Here is a 20,000-nt window from a genome sequence, read left to right on the forward strand (position 1 = left end):
TCACCTTTTCAAAAACCGCTTGGACAGAGACCCTGATAAACTGCGAGAAAATGGATATATCGAAGCTATAAGCACTGGTAGGCCTATAGCATACATTCTGTTTTGCTCTTCAAATTCAATACACACTCGGATCAACTGACCTTCACCTTGTAACAACATATATATCGACGATACAATGTAACTTCTACCAACTGGTAGATTTACAAAAAAATTAAAGATACAAAATAATTGAACTTTCAATTATATAAATAATAGAATATTGTATTTCCTTACTTTAAATTGAATTATAAAATTATTTTCTTATTGAACTAGTAGCATCTTGAGTGCGTTAGTAGGCTATAACGCCGTGCTCCCACTTCGTACTTCCTAAAGACGTGCAAATCACAATTCAAAAATAGTAATAAAATTGCTTTATCAAAATAAAATAATGTGATTTCCACTTTAAATTTGATTATTTTTATTGATTGGTGTGGGTGTTGTCTTTTTCTTTCTTCCCGAAATGCACCCATGACAATAGCTTGGCCTAGGGCCTAGTTGTCAACAATTTAACGTATCATAATTTGTCTAATCCAAAAAGAAAGAATGATTGCACTGTTTATTTTAGAAAAACAGCACCAATTACAGATGTATAAAGGAATAACATCCCCAAACAGTTTACGCTTTACTCGCTATATTTGAGTATATTATTTACATCGTTATATGTGTGCACTGTTGGTGAAAACATATAAAGCTCGGAATATTTGTCAACATTGATTTAAATGTTGCCCATGGTAAATAAATTAGGCCCCTAAGAGTTAAGTTTTTAATAATACCTCGCAGTACTTTCACAATTCAAAGAGTGCATGTGACGTCACTGTACCACGTGACTAACTACCTAATTAACTAGACTTTTTGAAATCGTGGCTTAGATTTAAGTCTGTATTGTGGTTAATTATCGCAAAATTTCGGCGAACGAACTATCAGAATTAATTACTATAAGCATAAAGAAGACAAAATGTAGGTAATTTTGTATACTGAAAACATGAGATGTGTCCTTTAACGTGTGTATTTCTTTATGAACATACACTACAGTGTGCGAAACTTAACTTTCCTGTACTACCACAATTTCAAATTCTATAGACATGACTAATTCACAATACACCAACAACAAAGTAACAAATACCCTTAGTTTATATTGTAATCTTTATTAACATTTCTTGTCTTTTATAAGATTGAGACAGATTTATCACTTATGCCTCGTTCACACGGATGCGCATTAAAGAAGTAAAATAATGCGCATTAAATTAATTCGAATTAAATAGCGTTCACACGGCGGTAATATTTAATGCGAAGTAAACTAATGCGCATTAAATTCGTATGCATCTCTATTAAAGGGTGCGCGAAATAATAGAATAGACTATGTTATTGAAAATTATTTTTATAGATATTTTAATGAATATTGTGTAGATACAGCATTCTTTGTTCAAAACGCTATATAAGCCTACATGTAGTATACTACATGTTTACAATTTAGGCCTACATACATAACTGATCTACACATAAGGAGTTTTTTGTCGTGTTTATTTATATGCTCCCAAGAAATTACTTATTTCCTCCGACAACCAGCATTCAATCTAGACAATATATTGTTTCTTCATGGGCCCAATTTTAAAACTTCAGAACGTCTTTTTCACCATTCCGCTGACTACTGTTATGACGTAATTTTTAATTACTAATACGTATTATAAGTCTACTATGACATCATATGGTATAAAAATTAACAATGAGTGGCATATTTGTTTTTAAAAATGTAAAAAAAGAAATCATATCACTATTTTAAAACATATTATTGTCGTATTTAAAAACAATTCCTTCCACATGTATTACTCAGTATGCCTATGCAGAGCACAGATTTACTTCTGACATTATCTAATGAAATGCTGTTTGTACATGTTTTTGGTGATTATTATCATTTTGCTTAGTTTTTCGTACAAAACTAACATTAATATTTATAGCTGACCATGGGTATGATGCATGTGACCCAAATTGGCCATTACGCATGCGTCTACATTTAATTCGAATTAGCTTCGCTTAGCGTTCACACGGAGCTAATGCGAAGTAAATTTAATTCGCATTAAATCGCGACGTCAATTTTAATTCGAAGTAAACTAATGCGCATTAAAATCTCCGTGTGAAGGCAGTTCAGATTTAATTCGCATTAACTTACGTTTAATGCGAATTAAATTCTTCGTGTGAACGAGGCATTAATTTTGAAGATTTGCATAGATCAGTTACATCAATGTTTATTCATTGGGGATATTTTCTAGGGCAAAGTTCTATTAAATGAACTACAGAAGGTCAGAAAATGTATAACTGTCTTGAAGACAGCATTAATTCACTCTATCAACAAATCAGTCTTAAAATATTCATCTCACTATAGACCAGACAAATCAGTCTTAAAATATTCATCTCACTATAGACCAGACAAATCAGTCTTAAAATATTCATCTCTCTATAGACCAGACAAATCAGTCTTAAAATATTCATTTCACTATAGACCAGACATAAAATATTCATCTCACTATAGACCACACATAAAATATTCATCTCACTATAGACCACACATAAAATATTCATCTCACTATAGACCAGACAAATTCTCTATAGATTTTGTTTATTGGTCTTCTGCTAATTTTGTACACTGTGCACAAACTCACTTCTAAAGGTATTCCATTAATGTCTCTTCCATCTCCAATATAAGTCAGGTGGTTGTCTGTCTGTACAAAAGCTGAAGAAAAAACAAAATCATTGGTATATTTGTAAAACAACACACAGGTAATCATTGGCATATTTATAAAACAACACACAGGTATCAAGAGGTTCAATAAATGTGCACTTCATTCATGGGATTACTGCCGCGGTGGTCTAGAGGTTAGAGCATTCGCCCCGCATGCGGAAGGCTGGGGTTCGAATCCTGACCGCGACAGACCTAAGTCGTTAAAACAGGTAGTGACAGTTCCATCACCAAATGCTCGGCATCAGGTGTGAATGTCACGGGTCCTCGGAGATTACCTTAAAAATGGATGTCCTGTGTCACAGTAGGTGTGGCACGCTAAAGAACCCTCACTGCTGAATGGCCGTAAGCACCGAGCAAAGGCCTAAATTTGAAGCCCTTCACCGTTTTTGGTGACCTCTGCATCCGAGTGAAAAATTCTCGAGAGAGATGTTAAACAAAATACAATCAATCAGACATGGGATTGGGGTACCCATAAAATCCATGAAAATTGAGCCCCTAGAATGCATATTATTCAATCAAATAATGTAGACTTGCTGTTAATTAATTTGACTGTAGCCTAGAGGTTCTTGCAATGACAAGATTTTTAGATAATTACCTAAATCAATTTGCATTCACTCCTATTTTCCCTTAACAATATTACTAACTTAAATTGAAGGTTTTAAAATATCTCATAAATATAAACTTTTAACTTATGAAATACGTTAATCACTTTGTGCAAACACACTTGAACTAAAGATTACATTTAGTCATTTACACAGGTTTATTACTGAATTTCAAATGCAATTAAAACTAGGAAGAATTGCAGTGCTGTGAAAAACTGCCAGTACCTGCAACATCGGCTTAATTGGACCCAGCCGGGCCGTGACCGACATAAATTGGTTAAAGGTCAGAAGACATGACCGATGTTGTTAGTACCACCCGCATATGGGTTAATGAAGAAAACAATTTTTTTAAAAATGCCACCATGTAAACAGTCTTTATCCAGAGTTGTTGTTTCTTGTGATATGCTATAGTAATCCTCAGCCGACTTCACTACGCAATGCTTTATGGATCGAACTATCAAAAGTTTACATCTTATGTTTGATGAGGCCATAGCATCAGCAGGGCTCAAACTCACGACCTCCATGTTACGAAGCGAGCGCTCTACCACTGAACTGCCGCGACCAGGGTAAGGTGTAAAAGCCAGAATGGGGCCAGAATAGAGGTAGTGACTTGAACAAAAATTGCAATATCTCCACTAAAACTTTATATATTTTCATTCAGTAAAGTTTCCGCATATCTGTGGCACAAGGACTATTAAAATATATAAAAATAAATCAATAAGGTATATTGATAAACCTTGCCGGAATGGACTGAGCTTGAAAAAAATAATAGTCTAATCTAAACTGAGGGAATAGACTTGTTTAACTGGCAATATCTCCTAAATATTTGTATGTAAAACTTTGATCCCCTACTGTGGCCTCATCCTACCCATGGGGGCCATGATTTGAACCAACTTCAATCTGCACTATGTCAGGAAGCTTTAATTCATGTAAATTTGTAATTTCCTAGCCTAGTGGTTCTTGAGAAGAAATTTTTTTTAAAGATTTTCTCGATATATTTGTATACATAAAACTTGAAAGCACCGATACAGGTGTGTGCCAGAATTGTTTTAGGTTGTTACAAAAGGTTAAAGAATCCTTAGAGCTAAAAGACAGGGTGAAAAAGTGCTTTCTTCATTGGTTACCAATAATTGACAACTATTCAGAAAAGACGGCTGTTTTGAGAACAGTAGACAGTGGATAACAGGGAGTGACTCAGAATACTTCGGGTATAGGACAGTGGTATGTACTAAACATTACCAAGTCCAGTTACATGTAATGTTAAAGGGTTTATTACGTGGAATATCAATTTTTACAGTCATTTACAAATAATATTTAGTAGGAACATTCTGGATTGGTTCATCACTATAACCTTACGTGTATATCAACCAAATAATGAGTTATCAATTTCTGTGTGTACTGTATATAATTGGAACAAAGGGTCATCACAATAAATATCATAAACTTTATACAAAAAATTATTCTTATAACTATATTAAGTGAAAGTATTATTTAACGTGGACCAGCAATTAGTTGTTGTTCATTATATGAATTGCAATCGTAACCATAAAAATGACTGTAAAATAAAGAGCAACCTATGATAATGTAATTACCCCTAACCGTCTAGTGTATTCATTAAAATGGCAAATATTGTCAACAGTTAATGCTGCTGAGGAAAAATAAGTCGTGTAACGTCTACACGAAGAACATTATTAAAGTATGAGGAAGTAAGTAGCGTATAATTGATGTGAAATTTTAATTGACAGGTCCGAAATCTTCCATACTAGTCTGAATTTCGCTGCTGTCATAGGCGAGAAACGACTCCGTGACCTGGACCGGTAAATGTCATAGTAAAAATAAACAAGTGAAATCGAGAGAACGATGACGTATATCTTTGTTATTTTAATAACCTGTGACTTGAAATTTGGCATGCAAGTAGTTAAAACATTAATCTATGCAAGGAAAACGACAAATTACGCATAGCTTACCTAGTTTAAGATTTTATAGGCATTTGAAGCGAGTGGTTAGTTTTTTATCTGTGTCAGAGTTAGACCCCTTTCTATATTCATGGTATCAGAGTTAGGGCCCAAAACGGGCTTAGCCCCTGTGGATCAGGACAACCAAGGCTATGAGACAAAAAGTGGTCGTGAAGAACTGTGAAATATTCCTGATTATATTCATCAATGAGGATTATTGTATGGTGGATCAATGGCATAAATATTGAAATTACTGTTCAGATCAGAAAGAACTTTGGGGAAGTTTTCAGTAAAAACTCATTTTATTCCTTGTATTTTTTGTCAGGGGGTGGTATATTATAGCGAGCGCAGCGAGCCAGCACGGAGCACAGGCTCGTACTGCGAGCTCTAATGACTAGAGTGCGGGAAATAATCCGAGCTAAATCTCAACCTCTAACAAGATTTTTTTTTTTACGCCAATCCCAGAAGTCCCTCGTACAAAATGGCGGATGGTTCGATTCGTAAAATAATAATAAAAAAAAATCTTTTAAGTATTACAAACCTTTCTTATTTGAAAGGAAAGGATGAAAATCATATTCTTCCCCCTTTCTTTTTCTTTTTAAAATATCGTCTAAAGAAATGTAAACAGTCACGTCACAACTACCAGACTACGTCACAACACGCTCGTTGCATTTCCCGCTAAACTGGTTCCTACATTGGCATTGACAGTGAACCATATCAGTTTTCCTTGTTTTCAACATAGATTTTTTGAAAATGTATTCAGATATGTTGCGCTCGCCCCAACGGTCACACCGTAATCATATTAGACCCTACTCCAACAAGTTAGAGCCTCGGTTAACGTCCCTTATATACCTCGGCGCCAAGTCAAAACTAGCTCGCCGTGAGCCTCTAGCATGCTGAAGTAGTATAGAACCCCACTTATTATTATTACAGACAAAATTACCGGTTCCTGTGGAGCTATTTGGACTTTGTACGTATCTATTGGAAAAGTGGCACGATTCATAATCAGATTGTAATGAAAATTCCTTTGCAATGTAGAAGCTTGTATACTCTGTTGACGATTTTTATGATGTTAAGAGGGCTGTTGTTTTGTTGATAAACAATGGATAAACATATATCAATACACGAGGCAAAGTCGAAATGAATCTTGTCCATGATTTTGGTTTATTCACATTAATAATTTTTTTCTCACCTTGACTGTGACTTTCTACAGCTAATGTGTGTAGAAAACATTGTGTGAAACTTTGAATTAATAACACAAAATGTAAACATTCTACTGACATCTTCCTTCGATCATGACATTTCACTCGCGCCATATTGTTTCCACTTTTTATAAAATGCGTATTCACCAAAATATTTCACTTAATTTGCACTCAAATTAGATATAATACATTGCAACAAAACGTCTCTATTATTTCTGTTCATTTGCTTAATGTTTCAGATAAATCTTAAGAATAATCTGCATAAATATTATTTATTGTATTTGTACGAAACTGTGCAGCTAGCTTTGTCGTTGGCTAAAATAGAAGACCTATGATTGGATGTATCTTGGTTACCCCTTTTAATTCATTTCCGGTATTTACCCATGTTTTCTTGATCTGTATAGGGTATCTGTTTATGTTCTAACTATTTATAATTTAGTGTGACTGTATCGTTGTATACTTCAAATCTAAGTTAAGTTTTAAGGTTCTGCCTTGTGAAAATACAATATTATGAAGATATCGATTTGGCCCATCGATTTTGCATGGAAATTGACAACCAATCAAAATATGACAAATTCCGTAGGCTTAGGATTAGTAGCCTTGCTCATGCTGCTTGATGATATCATGGTGTCGTAATTGTGCAAAAAATAGATATTGTTCTTGTTGCACAGGGTTTTGACACAATCTGAGCAAACTTTGGTACATAGTACAGTATATTAATATTATGCTATGTATATTATATATTATCCACAAGTTTGCTCAGATTGTGTTAAAAACCCTGTGATTAATATAGTGGGCTAAGTTTTTCATACAGCGTCAAATTAGTATTTACTGTGACATTTACTAGAGAGAAAAAACTTTTAAATATTGTAATTTTTGGAATGGGATACTATATAAATATTGCATGTATTTGAGGGTAACATTGAAAATTTTCACCCCGAGAAAACCATTGTCAACCGAGGCGTAGCCGAGGTTGACAATGGTTTCTCGAGGGGTGAAAATTTCAATGTTACCCTCAAATACATGCAATATTTGTTTTATTATACTGAATGTTATGTAAACTGGGAAGCAGAAAAACTTACGTCTGTTTACATTTGATCAATCACTGTCGTGCGATATTTCGTATTTCGATGCGGGTACTCGCGTTTATTACAAACGCTCAAACGACGTCGTCTAGCAATCTACGGCGAACCGTACGCGCATAAATTTGACGCATGTGATAATTTTTTATAATATCACCCGTTGTCAAGTACTGTTACCCGTTGCTAGATACTATCACCCTGAGTCGCGTGTTTTCTGTTCTCAGAGGGTAACAATATGTTTTTTCAAATGCTTCTCGACCAATCAGGTTCGAGTATTTTACATGAAAGTATAATAAATTTAATTAGTATCTATGCTCTCAAACAGTTACCGGTTTAAAGATATTTTTCTGTGGGACAATGTTTTAAACAGGTTGGAAACGCTTCCCCTATTTGCGAGATCTTCTCGCTAAAATGCGATTATCCCTCTTTAGTGAGAAAGTAAACATTACCATAAACAAGTGTTTTGGTGTCTTTATTGAAAATAATGGATGGCAAATTCCGTGCAATGCTGAATAAGTGCGACACACACTCAACATGGCCCGAATTGTCTCTATAAAATTGACAATACAGTCAAGAAACTGCATATCAAAGTTGCTGCGTAAGAGGGAAGCAGTCTGAAATCCAATGCACATCGTGTGTGTTTTTGCTTTGATTGATATATTTGCATAACTTAAGTATCAGACATTTTAGCACATTTTCTTCTTTTCATGTGAAGCATGAAGAGATGTACTCCACAGGTGTTTTTCTTGGTTACATGGGATATATTTACTCTCGAAAGAGAGGGATAATCGCGTTTTCATGAGAATATCTCGCTGTTGGGGGGAAATGTTCCCAATCTGTTAAATATTTTAAAAAATGAAATATTAAGAAGACCCTATAAAAAATGCTTTATATAATTTAATATGTGTATTGTGTACAACACTCTCATTGAAGAAGCATGAAGTTATCCTTCAGATAATGTTTATTGGGAAATATTGCTTAAAAGTATTGCTATTTACATACCTTAATAGTCACAAAGACACAAGCTTGACATATCATTTTGGATCCACTGGTCAACTGCATATTAAATCTGAATAAGATCTAGTGTGAATGCATTTTCAGGTTTTCAAATTGCAAGAGTAAAATTTTTATTTTTTAAATTAGGAATTAACATGAAAAATTAGGGCTTTGTGTAGGATTTTCCCATGAATTCAACATTTTATAAGAAATTTTAGCAAAACTAAACCAAAAAAAATTAGGAATTTTAGGGCCGCTGGACAGTCTGTATTGTTAATATCACATGTAATGAAAAATGCAAATGCATGCACATGCATCATCTTTTGAAAGTTCAAATTTTGAAGGAATATTGATATGATGTTTTTGTTTTTCATCAAAATCTTTTGAAATTATAATGTGGGTGTATCTTGGTACTAATGCTTGTTGAATGACATCAACAAAGGTGCTGAGTTGTACTCATGTGCATGTGAATTGCTTTTCTTTAATTTTTTGGGACTAAATTGGCCATAACTTTGTAATTAAAGACTTTAATATAATGACATCTTTGCTGATATGAATGGTGTTAACAAAAATTCCTTAATTGTATTTGTATGTGCATAAGTCAGGGATAAGAAACTTTTTTCCAACTAGCAAAATTGAGCTTTCACTAGCATTTTTCAATTGATTATTTTTTTACAGGAATTTAAGAAAACAGACATGCCACCATATCAAAATATATGAACATAAAGTGCAATAATAAAGATGAGATTCAGAGTTCTTTCATTTATCATTTAATGAATTATCAAACAACATTATTGATGCATGGTGAGGGTCATAGGGTAAACTTGAGCGACATACTCGCTGTCCAGAGATCACTGTTCGTTATCTTCACCCTTCATCTACCACATATTTACAACATCACATAGTTTGAAGACTGTTAACGTCAATTCAAAATATAAATTCAAAACATTAGGAGATTTCATTTTTAAAGACCCAATTATAAGTGAACACCCACACATTGTAAGCCGCCTGTCAATCAAACATTTAACAATAGATCACAGGTGGAGTGACATCCAAAAAAAATAGTGGTCTGGAGATGCCCCAGAGAGGTATTTTGATGACAATAACAGCCAGTCTTTGGATCTTGAGGAAGTCCTGACGTATTATAGTCTTTTGATAGCATTGACCTGTTCACAGCTGCTCTTTTCTCGTAATTCAGTTGTTTTTAAAAAGACCCGAATAATGCAATTTTAATATAATTGTAATTTTTCACCTTCATATACATGTATTATGAATTACACAATCAGAAATCAAACAATAATTTGCACATTAATTTCTAAAACTAGTAACTTATTGAAATAATTTACGTCATCAATTTATTTATTTATTTATATACCTCTATATTTATAACGGAAATTATTCATTGAGTCAATGGCTGAGAGAAAGAGGGGTTGGGTGTAGACTGTGTGTCAGCTACCCATAGGAATACAGCCATTATTAAAACACTATGACCACAGAAAATCTGCAGATGGCCATGAGACAGGTCCTGTGTATATCAAAACTATACACTAAAATGCATAATACATGTACATGTATACATTCGAATGATAAACAATCCAAATTTCTGGGGAAATATTATATTTTCATAGAATAGTAATTGGGGGGGGGGGTGTTAAATTCATAAGTTTGTAAGTGGAATGTTTCTGTAGAGTTTTATGATGGTCATTAGAAATTGAATATATGTACAAACTATAAATGTGCAAGAAAGGGATGGGTCAATCATTATCGGATCCTTGGGGCTCCGACCCCTTGTTATTAAGTGCAATAGCAATAATAATTTACAATATACATCATCAGGTAAAGTCGAAAGTACATTTGTATATGATTTCATCTATACACATCTAAACAGAAAAAAGATTAAGGGACAAATTGAATCCGTGATTTGTTTGAAAGAAGTATAGTGCACTTAGTACATGTATGCAGTTTTGCCTACATCAATACTTTTTTCTTGAATATCATTTTTTACAAATATTCTGCTATACAATGTCAGTTTATACTTGTGTTTACCCAAATTACTAAATAAAGACAGCTGTATGTTGTGTATAGATGAAATCATATACAAATGTACTTCCGACTTTACGTGATGATTTTTCGAGCATTTACGATCTACGATCATTTACTGAAACGGCCACCAGGATCTCATAGCCCTTGGCACTAGTGATACTTTTAACTAATACTCAAGTGACCGATACGGCCTGTGGGCTTCTTGTTTTTGTACTGAAATGCAATTTCTTAGGTGAAATAAATCAAGCAGTAATCAAAATTTTGTAAATTCTTACAGTGTATTGTTTTTATTTGATTATCCCTTCAAAATGATAACCATGATTACAAAAATCACACCATCCATTTAATAGATATAAGATATGATCATTATACATGGAATACCTTAATATGCAAGCATTCCTATGTAGTGCAGATTCATATTTGATCAAATCATGTCCCCTGGGGCAAGGGTAAGGTTAAGATAGGGGTTCAAAGTTTTACATGACAATATCAATCTGATTAAAATCAGATCCTTTGATCTGCTCATGTAGATAATTACACTAGTAGTGAGCAGATCAAAGGATCTGATTTTAATCAGATTGATGAGAATAATGTAAAAAAAAAAAAAAGATTCAAAATTCTGTTGAAAAGTAGCAGGGCCACTCTATGCCATATTCCAAAGTTGTGTTGATTCAAATTTTTATCTTTTCAGATTATGGACCCTGGGGATAGGGAGGGATACATGAAAGTGAAAAATACTTTTTAGCTCACCTGAGCTGAAAGCTCAAGTGAGCTTTTCTGATCGTCTGTTGTCCGTCATCTGTCTGTAAACTTTTTACATTTTCATTGCGATGTTAGTAATATTGATAGTAAAGCATCCTATATTGTGTGGATACAGATTCGGTTAAATCATGATCCCATGGGGCTAGGGTGGAGTCAGAATTTTTCGTGGGAATAATAGGGTTAAAAAAAACACCTTAATTTTCTTCTGAAAAGTAGCAGGGCAAAGGTGATTCAGTTGAGCATTGTGGCCTGTGGGCCTCTTGTTATACTTGTCATATAATGGATGTTACAATTTCAGATTTCAGTTACTCCCAAGTTGCAAGCTTATCTCAGTGATACAAATGTTGAGTGATTGGTTTCAAAATGCATGGACAACCCTATTTTTCTTCATAATTCGTCCGATGTGGAAGTGGATACTCCATAGAGTGACAGGAAAATGTGAACTTCTACGTGTCACATACGAAGAAAGACAGGGGGCTAAAAGGACTCTAAGGATTGGTAAAGATTTTATCTTTTTGCATTCTAATTTGCTTTCATAATTGCGTTCATACCCTGGCATTATGTAAACTACGTTACTAGGGCTTAGAAAAATTAATCTGTTGATTTTTGGACATAAATTTAAAAAAAATGACTGTGGTTTGCAGACCTCCTTTTACTCAGTTCTAGCATGATTTCACATTAGTTACTTCTTTTAAATTGTTTAATATGTAGAAATTTTCTTAAAAAATTAAAATATCAATGGGATATATTTTCTCCAATGCAATGTGAGTTATTCCCCCTGAATGCAGGTTCACACCACATTGCAGTCCCAAATTCATAATGTCAATATATGGAATAGATAGAAACTTTATTATTTCTAATTGTAATTAAGTGCCAGAAGAAACAGTAAAAACAATATGTTACCAAACTTTGTTTGGGGAACATAATTACTGAAAATGATGACTGTAGTGTACATTGATTTTAGTCAATGATTATCAAGAATTATTGGCCTGGTTGCTTGTACTTGGAATCCTTCCCCTTGATAGTGCGACAATGTCCACCTCGGTATCTGGTTTCCTGCACACAACCAACATCAATTCTTCGTCAAGAAAGTGTTTCCACCACCTCGCATACTCTTCCTCTCAGGGTGTTCACTTTGAGAGAGCACACTCTGAACTTCTTCAGACGCTTGCTGGATTTGCCGCAATGGCCCGACCCTCAGACCCCCACACCTGAGAGGGGGCCAAGCCAGAGACGTTATCGACAGATCTCTGAAGACTGCCGGCACCGCCTATCGTTGATTCTGTAGCTGATACTGCAATAGAAGATTGAAACGTGTTTTTTCACAGAATCGCCTGTCCTGACTGCCATCCCAACTCAGATCTTTATGGCATCTTGAGTTTTCGCCGTTCCCATATTTGGGCGAAGTGCCTTGTCGTTGTCCTCTAAGTAAAGGATCCTCCGTCAAGCCACAGTAGCTACTGACACCAGATCATCAGTCTGTTGACGACTACTGCTTAGCTCTGTTACCCAGGTTTGTGGCAGCTCATAAACCCAGAGAGGGGGGTTATTCTACCAGGCTATTTACCCATAGTTGGGGATTGGATTGGTGAGTGTCAGAGCGTGTTCACACGTAAGTGGGTCATGCACACTGCATCTTTAGGGCTCCAATCTACTCCGAGGTCCCTAACCGGTCAGCCTGGGGCCGTAAGGTACCCAGTTTCCAGTGTGCACCTCTGGGAGGTTACACTAGAGTCTTGCCAGTGGAGAGGCTGTGTACCAGCAGAAGAGACTTGCACACTCGGCTCTCTTTTCATACTGAAGTACTAGCTGGCGACTGGTGCTGCAAGCAGAAAAATATGAAACAACTTCTAAATACATACTACCACACTATCTTAGCAACAGTACTTAACATTATTAATTATTGAATTAAAAACCATGTTGAGCATACCATTCTATGCTACATGTAATAGGCTGTATTGAACACTTTTCAGGTGATACCAAACTGGTCTGATCTATAAATTAATTATGGTGTCAGTGTTGTTTTGTAAGTCATAAAATATGCTTTTGCTTTATCACACAATCTAATTAAAATTAGATCCTATGATCCGCTCATCTACTATTGCTACACATAGCGTGTAGGAATAGTAGATGAACGGATCATAAGATCCAATTTTAATTAGATTGCTTTATCACAGTAAGACAATTTACATACATTACTAAGTCTCACTATCACTTTTCATTTATTTAAGGAATGTGCTTACAAAAGGAACTTTATGCAAAGTTACAGATTTAGCATATAGTAGAATTATAGAATAGATTTGCGTTAGTAATTATTATTAACTTAATTACCATTCCAAAGGGAAAATGCCAGTCTGTGTCTAATTGTCAAATATTGTCAGGTTTACTCAAATCAACTCTCTCCTTCAAAACCTGAACAAAGACTGACCACAAAGACAGAACTCTTGGAGGGAAAATTTCCAAGACCAATCCAATGACATAAGACAAACTAAAACACCTATAAAACTAATAGACACATTGGACATTGGCCAGGATATGTATCCCAGGCCATTACACTGGGAAACTGACAAAATTTTATGCTTGACTGCATGTTTAAATATTATAATACCTTGCATAAGCATTTTATTCATATCATATTATACAATGTACCTGTATAATATGAGTCTGTTAGCGGATTTGAGGCTTTGCATCAAAATATTATTGTTCAAACTTTTGATATTGCATGCTTATGGGGCAACTGTAAGTCTTATAGGTAAGATGAGGATACCCATTAAAGTTTTAAATGAATATATTGAAATGAACAAGAATACAGATAATACAGTTACATATAATTCTCACATTATCACCAGTGTGAGATCGACTTTATGCATGTGAGACAGCCATGTGAGATTTTTCTATCTCACACTGCTTCGATGTCCTTTGATTGTGACATCATGTTTTCTATGATTTACGTTACATGGTGAAGTAAAATATTTTGAATTGTTTTCTTTAAATTTCAATTTGATATAGCTTTCTGGCGGACAGCCTTGGGTTTTTAAGTTCACACTTGTAGTGTAAACCATTTTTGGGTATGCTCTTTCTGCCTATCTAATTAGTTTTTGCATTGAAGTTCAAATGATGATTTTGATAATTTAGAAAAAAAAAATTATTTCTTTTTTCACTTCAGTTTTTTTTTTTTTTTTTTTTTTATTTGCAAAATTTAGTATTTGATAATGACATTCATACATACATTCACACACATAGTTAGTTATAATAACATAATAAGGTTGACAGTACCAAGTAAAGAGAGGAAAGGCATTAATCAAAAATATTTTTCCATACAGCCCAGATTGTACTGAATTTTTTAAAATTACAGTTTTTTGAAAATATACAATGTTCAATTTCATATTTCATCTTAATATATTGTAATACACCCTCAAAAGATGGTGATCTGTTTTGTTTGCAACATAAAAATATATATTGCTTGGTATATAAAATTATGAAATTTATTACTTTGTTGAAATTTTGTAATGGACAATCACCAAAAATAATATTAAAAACATTGAAACCAATTCTATTTGTTGTTCTCTCATAAATATGTAAGCTTAGTTGGTTCCACAAAGTTCCTATTTTGTCGCAAAACACAAAAATATGTTCAATGTTTTCAGAGCTGTGTCCACAAAATGAGCAAATATCATTATCCACAACTTTGATTTTTTTTAAGTAACTTTTAACAGGTATAATTCTATGTAGAATTCTGTATTGCAACCATTGTGCTGCTGAATCTGACGTTAATTTAAAACATATTTCAAAAACTTCCTTGGTAATGATATCTCTATAGCCCCTCAAAAATGGACATGAATTCCATTTAGCAATTGAAGTCGGAATTTCTTCTTTATAAGTAATGTTCTTATATATATAATTTGTGCATTTCTTATGCAATAGTATATCTTTATAGTGAAAAGGTGTGGATGGACCATTAACATATTTTCTCAACTCTTTCGACACACATAATTTTTTTGCCATCGTAGAAATAAAATTTATAATACTGTTGTATTGCATAAAACAAACATGATCAATATCAAATTTTTTTTCAAATCTATCCATTGTTAGAAAAACACCGTTAGAGTCTACAAAATCATTGACTGTCTTGACACCTTTTTCATACCACTTTTTTACAAACACATATGATTTGCCAACTTTAACTTTTGAATTGTACCATATTGGAACATTTACAAAATTCATTTGTGTCCGAGAATTCAATGTCAAGTGTAAACTCATTACCTTCATCCATGAAGTAAAAACATCAGTCCAAAATGGATTAAAAGTATTTTTTAGCAGACAATATATATATTCATCCCCAAAATCTAAGATTTTATTCACCACTCCTTTTCCATAAGAAGCTTCAAAAATGTTCATCCAGGATGGGTTGCATGTTGATACTTTTTGAATCCATGAGCACTTTAAAGATATTATGAAATTATTTATATTGGTCATGTTAAGCCCACCCAACATGCATTTTTGAGTAACCGTTACTCTTTTAACTTTATCACATTTTGCTTTCCATATAAATCTAAAGAGTTCCTGTGTTAATGAGTTTATGATTTCTTGACTGGGATTTGGTAGTGCAGAAAATAGGTGATTAAGTTTTGGGAGGAGAAGCGTTTTAATGACTGTGACTCTTCCTATGGGTGTTAAAATCCTTCTACTCCACTGCTTTATCATTGCATGAATAGTAGGAATCTGAGGACTAAAATTTAATTCTACAATTTTTTCTAGATCAACTGAAAAATGTATTCCTAGGAGAGTGAAGTTTGTGGATCCCCAGTCTAGTTTCCATCTTGGGTGATGATAGACATAAGCAGAAAAATTTTTTGCTCCGATCCAAATAATTTTTGTTTTGGAGCTGTTTATTTTTAATCCTGATAGCTTTGAGAAGAATTCTAGGGTTTCCAAAGCATTAAAAAGTGATTTATCTGAGCCATCAAGGGTCAAAGATGTATCATCCGCGTACTGAGACATTTTATGTTCTTTATCATTGATAACTATACCTTTAATATTTTTATTTTGTTTAATCAAAATAGCAAGTACTTCTGCACATAGAATAAATAAGTATGGGGCAATATGGTCACCCTGACGGCACCCTCTCTGAATGTCGAATTGTTCAGAGAGCTTTCCACATTGTAGAACTGAGGCTTTGATATTGGTATTTAGAATTTTAACCCAAGTAATTACATTGTTACCGAAACCAAAGAAATCTAAGACCTTATATATAAACGACCATGATATTGAGTCAAATGCCTTCTCAAAATCTATAAGCATAAGCAAGCCTGGTAAATTATGTTTTTCTGTATATGCCATGAGGTCATATATAAATCTAGTATTTTCCCCTATATATCTACCTTTTATGAAGCCAGTTTGTGTATTAGAAATAAGATAATCTAAAGTACTTTTAATTTTTTGGCTAATACAGCCTGATATTAATTTATATAACACATTAAGTAGAGTGATAGGCCGCCAATTCTTAAGGAATTGCCTTGGTTTATCACCCTTTGGTAAACAAGAAATGATACCAAGTCTCTGTGAGACTGGTAAATATCCTTGCCTAAAGATTTGATTAATAGCACCAGTAATATAAGCCTTAAGATCATTCCAAAAAATTTTTAAAAATTCTGTTGTAAATCCATCACTGCCTGGAGACTTATTGTTTTTCATTTCTTTAAGCACTTGAAAGATTTCACGCTCACCAATATCTTTTTCTAGATCCATGGAAGTTTTTTGATCAAGTCTAGGTAATTTTGTTAAAGTTAATATATCATTCAGGTCCATATTGATCAAATCAGAGTCGTAATTCTTATATAGGTTTTCATAAAACTGTTTGATTTCTTTCAGAATATCTGATTGATTATAAATAATCCCATTATCTTGGGTTTCTATTTTTTTAATTGTCTTATTTAAATAGTTTCTTGCCTCTAGATGACAAAAATATTTTGTGGGTTTTTCCCCTTCTTCAATCCATTTGGCTCTAGAACGCACAAAGTGACCTTTTAATTTTTCCTTTCTTATATTTTCCAATTGTTTTTGTTTTTCTTCCAATACCCCAAGCTCCTCTGAGTCATTGGTTTCGATTTCATTGATTTCTTCTATCAAACTGGCTTCTAAAGTATTTCTTTCTCGTTTTTTGTAAGATGAGTAAGAAATTGTCATTCCACGTATTTCCATAAGTAAGGTTTCTAGAAATAAAGCATCATCAAGCTCAGAATTCTCATCTTGAGAGTCATGGGAATATTGTGTTTTTACTAATTGAATATGTTGTTTTACCTTTTCAACAAAGACTTTATCATATAAAAGTAGGTTATTGAACTTCCATAAACCCCGCCCTCTCTCAAATGTGTTAAATCTGAACTCGATGACTACTATTGAATGGTCAGATCTATAACCAGATCTAATTGAACAGTCTTCAGTGATATTGGTAAAGTTTTCTGAGATTAAGATATAGTCCAGGCGTGCTTGCTTAAATGGCTTTTTTTTCCTCCATGTATACAATTTATTACATGGTTTGAGAACTCGCATATAGTCTACTAAATGTAAATCATTCATGACCTCAATAAGCATATCCTTTGCCTTGGGATTATTTACATGACAATAATTTTGAGTATCCAGAGCTTGATCCAAAGCTATATTAAAATCTCCACACAATAAGAAGTAATCATTATCGAAATCTATAAAACATTCTCGTACTTTTTCATAAAACTCTGGACAATCAACATTAGGTCCATATATGTTAACTAATGTTGTTCTATTGTTATTAATACTTAAATCAATTGCTAATAAGTTTCCATTGGAGTCCTTCTTTTCTTTGTGTAATTCAAGTTCAAAATTATTGTTAAAAAGTATTGCAACAATAATTTAGAATTTTCTCGAAGCTCTTGAATTTATGCATTAAACTGGGTAAAATGTGAGAACAATGATCCTTCATTATTTACTATTGTGGGATAGGGAGATTCCATTTCTGGAACAAGATTTGCTGTCTAGGACTCAGCAAAGCCTCGTCCTAGACTGTGAATCTAATGTCCCCTCGGTGGAATTTCCCTATCCCACACTCGTACTAATGAAGGATTCTATTAATCTCCAACAGACGGGCACAAATACAATGAAACAGACAACAAATGTCTCGGCGCACAACACATGCTTTCTCTCTGAACTCCCAATTTTACTGACTGGGGACCACATGTCAATTGGTCACACTGAAAACTGACACCTTACCCTGAACAGTTAATAAGGTTATTTATGGATTGACACAGCAAAGGGAAACAACTATCTGAATAAGCAATTCAACTATGAATAATCTACCTATTACTAAATATTTTAAGACCTTCTGATGTAATATTTTATGCAGATTTTACATAATTTTGTTAATTTAAATTTTTCATATATGTAGAGAGAAGTCTGAAGTTGTCAAATGTTTCATATCTACATCAACTTAGTATAGAAGAGGATGTAGATATCTTGGGAGCAGCAGAAGAGGTGATGAAACTGAAGCAGATTATTCCAGAAGTTCACATGAAGTAAGGAGAAAAAGACGTGTAAAAACTGTACAACATACCATGATGATCAAAATTTATGGCATTCACTTTTCATGTAATAACTTCTTCTCGGAAACTGTTGCACTAATTTCAAACAAACTTGGCACAGAGAATTGTTGGATGAAGGGGACTCAAGTTTGTTCAAATGAAGGGCTGCACTCTCTTCAAAGGGAAGATATTAAATGATAATCATGGAAAATTGGATATTACATTTTGAAAATTTTCTTCTTAAGAACCAATGGGACAATTCAACCAAACTTGGTACGAAGCATTTAGTAAAGGGCTTTCAACATTTTTTCAAATAAAGAACATTGTCCCTTACCAAGGGGGAATGATAAGAAAATAGTAAATATGGGCTTAGTTAAATATTTTCTTCTCTTGAACCACTGGATCTAGAACTACAATACTTGATTCTACCCGGTAGATTCAATTTTGTTCAAATGAAGGCCCACGGGCATAGAATGAGGTCACGAAGGGGGAATGAAACTTTCATTGGAATGTGTAAGGAAACCTCTTTAGAATATCCTCATGACCAGGCCTTGCATTTGGTACCAAGACATTTTACCTTGGACTTTGACCTACTTTCTATAAACTTTAACCTTAGATGTATCTTTTGAACCAAAGGGGATAGGGTGTTCAAAGGGGATAGGTTCAGTAGAGTTATGCTTCCTGGTGTGCTGTTACCTTCTGACAGTGACAGTTCTTGTTATAATTGTGATGATACATTTATGTAGATTTAGAAGAGATTTCCAAGACTGCATGTGCCAAATATGTGGATATAAAAGACTAAAAAGAGAAATAGAAGTGATGAGGAAAACACCATACTCACAAGAAAATTCAGAACATGAAGAAAAATTAATGCAGGTATACCTTGAAATTAATTAGTGAAGAATTTTTTATGAGTTTCTAATATTTTGAGAAGATCTTAATTATAAAGTTGTGACTTTTGTGGATAATTGGATACATCAAATGGTGCATCAATCATTATAAAGGTAATCAAAGTACTGATAGTACTGA

At 33.8% G+C, this 20,000-nt stretch overlaps 2 protein-coding genes across 10 annotated transcripts in view; one reads left to right on the top strand and one right to left on the bottom strand.

Annotated features, from left to right (window-relative positions):
* LOC125682081 (transmembrane protein 131-like) overlaps window positions 1–6,690 on the bottom strand; it is a 212,392-nt gene extending 205,702 nt beyond the window's left edge. For 5 of the 6 annotated variants that reach the window (XM_048922475.2, XM_048922474.2, XM_048922473.2 and 2 more), the window contains exons 1-2: window positions 6,526–6,674; window positions 2,697–2,767 (exon numbers count right to left, since the gene is read on the bottom strand). In XM_048922475.2, the coding sequence (XP_048778432.1) occupies window positions 2,697–2,767; window positions 6,526–6,649 (195 nt within the window). In that variant the 5' untranslated portion in view covers window positions 6,650–6,674. Of the gene's footprint in view, window positions 1–2,696; window positions 2,768–6,525 lie in introns of all 6 variants that reach the window. The other variant, XM_048922470.2, reaches the window with a different exon arrangement.
* Window positions 6,691–6,861: 171 nt separating this feature from the next.
* LOC125679306 (ELMO domain-containing protein 2-like) overlaps window positions 6,862–20,000 on the top strand; it is a 33,766-nt gene continuing 20,627 nt past the window's right edge. The window contains exons 1-4 of one of the 4 annotated variants that reach the window (XM_048918427.2): window positions 6,862–6,940; window positions 11,717–11,916; window positions 18,839–18,965; window positions 19,718–19,847. In XM_048918427.2, the coding sequence (XP_048774384.2) occupies window positions 6,867–6,940; window positions 11,717–11,916; window positions 18,839–18,965; window positions 19,718–19,847 (531 nt within the window). In that variant the 5' untranslated portion in view covers window positions 6,862–6,866. Of the gene's footprint in view, window positions 6,941–7,147; window positions 7,163–9,784; window positions 9,803–11,716; window positions 11,917–18,838; window positions 18,966–19,717; window positions 19,848–20,000 lie in introns of those variants that run through there. The other 3 variants (XM_048918425.2, XM_056154449.1, XM_056154448.1) reach the window with 3 other exon arrangements.

Source organism: Ostrea edulis, chromosome 2, assembly GCF_947568905.1.
Source record: "Ostrea edulis chromosome 2, xbOstEdul1.1, whole genome shotgun sequence".
Taxonomy (NCBI): domain Eukaryota; kingdom Metazoa; phylum Mollusca; class Bivalvia; order Ostreida; family Ostreidae; genus Ostrea; species Ostrea edulis.